This window comes from Penaeus monodon, chromosome 43 (genome assembly GCF_015228065.2).
Source record: "Penaeus monodon isolate SGIC_2016 chromosome 43, NSTDA_Pmon_1, whole genome shotgun sequence".
Taxonomy (NCBI): domain Eukaryota; kingdom Metazoa; phylum Arthropoda; class Malacostraca; order Decapoda; family Penaeidae; genus Penaeus; species Penaeus monodon.
Genome location: NC_051428.1, coordinates 1,635,993 through 1,640,546, shown reverse-complemented (window position 1 = coordinate 1,640,546; position 4,554 = coordinate 1,635,993). Strand labels below are relative to the sequence as shown.

Genomic DNA, 4,554 nt, shown 5'->3' with positions numbered 1-4,554 from the left:
ATATATATATATATATATATATATATATATATATATATAATATATATATATAAAATATTTTTTTTTTTTTTTTTTTTTTTTTTTTTTTTTTTTTTCCCTTTCTTCTTTCTTTTTTCTTTTTTCTTTCTTTCTTTTCTTTTTTTTTACGATTATGACGTTTAATTACCATTTTTTATCACTGTTCTGCCATTTTTTCCTTAGCCCTTGCGTCGCCCATCCGCCTGCAAATCACGGCCATCACCCCCCCGTCACCATTAAACTGTCATCACCTTTCTCGTCGCTCGTTTGCGCGCTTAAGAGATGCTGCACGCCCCTTCCTGCACCCCACTCCCCCTCCCCCTCTTCCCCTCCTCCCCTCCTCCTCTTCCTCCGCCTCCATCTCTTCCTCCTCCTCCTCCTCCTCCTCCTCCTCCTCCTCCTCCTCCTCCTCTTCCTCCTTTGTATTTTTATACCCTCTAACCCCTTCTAACTCCCTTCCCCCAACCCCTCCCCCTCTCCCTTTACCCCTTTTCCCCTCCTCCTCCTTGACCCCATCTTTTACCCCCATTCCCCGTTTCCCCTTTCCCCTACCCCGTCTTCCCTCCCCCTTGACCCCTACCCTCCCCCTTGACCCCTACCCTCCCCTCTTCCTACATTCCCCCATTCCTCCTCCCCCACCCCCCCTCCTTACCTCACGCCCATCAGGTTCAATAAATCAACCTTAACTAACCTTAACTTGCGTTCTTTATCGTGTGAAAGTATGAAGAAAGGGAGGCTGAGGATGGGGGAGGGAGGGGGAGAGGGAGAGAAGAGAATGGTGGGAGGGAAAGAGGAGGAGGGTGGGGAGGGAGAGGGGAGGGGGCCTGCGATTGGGGGAAGGGAGAGGGGAGGAAGGGGGAGAGGAGAGGAGGGGGCCTGCGACTGGGGGGAGGAGAGGAGGGGGAGAGGGTAGGGAAAAAAGAAGGTTAGAAGGAAAAGAAGAGCGAAGGAGGAGAAGTGAGAAGGAGAGGAGGAGATATAGCTTAAGGAAATGGGAAGGGAAGATTTGCAGGAAGGGAAGAGAGGGAAAAAGAGAGATTGGAGGAGTTGATGGGAAAAAGGAAGGAAGGTGAACGAGAGAAGAATGAAAGGCGTAAGGGAGAGGGGAGAAGAAGCAGAGGAAGGGAGAAGAAAAAAATGGAAAAAAATGAGATGAGAGAAGTTGAAAAGAAGGAGAAAGGGAGAAGGAGATGGGAGAAATGAAAGGAAAGGAAGGAAAAGAGAAGAAAGAAGGGCGGAGGGGAGGTGGGAGAGACTGAAGGAAGGGATGGAAGGGGAGAGGAGAGAACAAAGGAGGAGAGGAAGAGAGATGGAAGAAAAAGGAGGGAAGAGGAAGAGGAGAAGAAAGGAGGAGAGGAAGAGAGATGGAAGAAGAAAGATAGGAAGTGGAAGAGGAGAAGAAAGGAGGGCGGAGGGGAGGAGAGGAGGAGAGATGGGATAGGACCCCCCCCCCCCTCCCGTGACCTGGGCTGACCTCCGCCCTCGTTCTCTCCCTGCCTGTGGCTACTCCAGACTCGACGTTTCTTTTCTCTGTATCTTTTCTTTCTTTCTCCCTTCCCTCTCTTATTCTTTTCTTTATTTCTTTTTCCTTTCTTCCTTTTTTTTTCTTTTGTGGTTCCCCGTGCTTGTTTTTTTTCGTTCCTTCTTTCTTTCTTTCTTTTTTCTCTCTTTCTTTCTTATTTTTCTCTCGTTTTTCTTTCTTTTCTTTTATTCTTTGTAGCTATTCGAGGTTGTTGTTTTTTAGATCATTCTCTGTTTTTTCTCTCTCCCTTTCTTTTTTCTTTCTCTCTTTCTCTCTTCTTCTTTCTTTCTTCTTTCTTTTGGTGTAAGGAAGGGACGAGGGCGTCTTTGTTTACGCCTCTAATGTTTATTTGCTTTTATTGTTACTTTTTTTGCGCCAAAGAATTATTGTCGTCCAGTTTTATTGTTTAGATATTTGGGATGGAAAGAGGATGGGGAAGAGGAGAGGAGAGAGAAGGGGTGAAGGGGAGAGAGGGAAACAAAGAGAGAGGGGGAGAAAGGGAGAAGGGGGAAAAAGAGAGAGGGAGAGAGAGAGAAAGAGAAAGAGGGAGAGAAAGGGAAAGAGGGAGAGAGAGGGAGAGAAAGACAGAGAATGAGAGAAAGACAGAGGGAGAGAGAGAGAGAGAGAAGAGAGAGAGAGAGAGAGAGAAGAGAGAGAGAGAGAGAGAGAGAGAGAGAGAAGAGAACGCTATACGGAAAACGGAAACAAGAAGATATTGACATAAATGCACAAACACACCAAAAAGAAATTTGAAAACAGACGAAAAGATAAACAAAACAAACATGGAAGCAGTCATGCTAAATAAAAATCATGGAAACAAATACAGACACGAGAGAGAGAGAGAGAGAGAGAAAAGAGAGAGAGAGAGAGAGAGAGAGAGGAGAGAGAGAGAGAGAGAGAGAGAGAGAAAGAGACAGAAGGACAGGCAGATAGTCAAACTGACTGACTGACAGAGGAGAGAGAAGGAAAGAGAGGAGAGGAAAGTGACTGACAGACCCCCCCCCCCCCATCACGAGCCTCGCATCACCCCCTTATCAAAACCATGGCCAGCCACTCACTTTATGTATCATGCACAGGGTGTGTGTTTGACCTCCGTGTTGACCTGACATGAGGGAGGGGCGACTTGGGGCGAGGAAAGGGGGTTGGGAGAGGGGGGAGGGGGAAGGGACCAGGAAAGGGGGTTGGAGGGAGGGGAAGGTGGAGGGACGAGGAAAGGGGGTTGGGGGAGAGGGGCCTAGTTGAGGAAGAGAATGAGGGGAATATAGAGGGAGAGGTGGAGGGAGCGAGGGACAAGGGAGGGGCGATCGGGGGAGGGAGGGAGATGGAGGGAGAGAGGTAAGAAAAGGGGATAGAGAGGGGGAGGTGGAGGGGGTGGGGAACTTGACTGAGGGAGAGATGGAGGGGGAGAAGGGAGGAGATGAGTGATGATGGAACCCTAAGTAAAGAGAGTCGACTAGATATTAACTTTTTGTCATTAGTTACAGCTGTTCTATACAGCAACATTATTCTCGTGCATTATTTTCTACGTTGCGATTTGATATTTTTTATAATTGATCGAGTAATTATGATTATATATATATATATATATATATATATATATATATATATAATTTTTTTTTTTTTTACTTTTATTTATTTTTATTTATTTATTGTTTTTTTATCTTTGATTATACTATCTTCATGATTGTTAGTATCGTCATATTCATAATTATTGTCATTATTATTTTCAAAATCATTATAATCGTCGTTACTATTATTTTTGTCGATATTATGGTATTATTATCATTATCATTATTGGCAGCAAGCCGGCTGTTGTTGAATATAGTAGCATTGCTGCTGTTTTAATGATATCATCATTAATTAATGATGTAATTAATGATTATCATTCTTAGTATTCTTATGATTGACATTATTGTTATCGTTACTATATATATAAGTGTAGTTATTATTATGACATTACCTTTCAAGTTATTATCAGTTTTATCATTATTGTTACATTTTCGCAAAGGATGGTGAAAAAAATAATGATAGTAGCAGACGTAACACTGATGATAATAATGGTAATAAGTATGGTGATAATGAGAGTGATGATGATGCTGGTGATAATGAGGTCGAAGATGATATTTCTTGGATAAATGATAATTATGATAATTAACGATTGTAACAATAGAATTGTGACTTCGGGTTATTACTAATGATGCTGATAACGACCGTAATGATAGAAGTGAAAGCAGTATTTAGGCCTATAATAACAGTACTGCTAATGAAGTGAGGCCTAAAGTAGTGGTGATAACGACCATAGGAATGGTAATAATGATTGTTGTTAATTTCTTGTTATTGTTGCTATTCTTATTCTTATTCTTATCATATCCTTAGCATTATTATTTTCATTATTGCTGTTGTATTTACTATCATTAATGGTACAACTACAATTGTAAATATTCTACATCGTCATTTACATCAGCACCATCACCGTCATCACCATCATCAGCAGCACCACCATCATCATCATCATCATCATCATCATCATAATCATAATCATAATCATAATCATCATCATCATCATCATCATCATCATCATCATCATCATCATCATCATCATCATCACATCATCATCATCATCATCATCATCATCATCATCATCATCATCATCATCATCATCACCTGTTGGTATTGTATGTCATCCTAGGTTAGTGCCATTGAATTAACCTTTTTTTCATTATCATCTCCATCACTATCACTCATCAAACATTCAAGAAGCCAATGTGAAAACAAGAGAAGGTAAACAAGCAAATAAAGTAATATGAAAACAAGAAAATAAGCAAGAAAACAAGCTTTTCACAATGCAATATGGAAACAAGAAAGTCAACATTCCTAAATGTGAGTTTCGCAAAGGACAAAAATCCTTTCGTAAGCGACGGAGAGAAAGAGAGAGAGATAGAAAAAGAGAAAGAGGAGAAAAATGAAAATGGAAAACGAAGCAGAAAACAACGTGGAGCTTGTCGATAATGATG

At 41.6% G+C, this 4,554-nt stretch overlaps 1 protein-coding gene across 1 annotated transcript in view; it reads left to right on the top strand.

Annotated features, from left to right (window-relative positions):
- The first annotated feature begins 4,383 nt into the window (after nt 1-4,383).
- Nucleotides 4,384-4,554, top strand: part of LOC119568068 (extensin-like) — a 120,569-nt gene continuing 120,398 nt past the window's right edge. The window contains exon 1 of the mRNA XM_037916468.1: nt 4,384-4,420. Coding sequence (XP_037772396.1) covers nt 4,384-4,420 — 37 coding nt within the window. The remainder of the gene's footprint in view (nt 4,421-4,554) is intronic.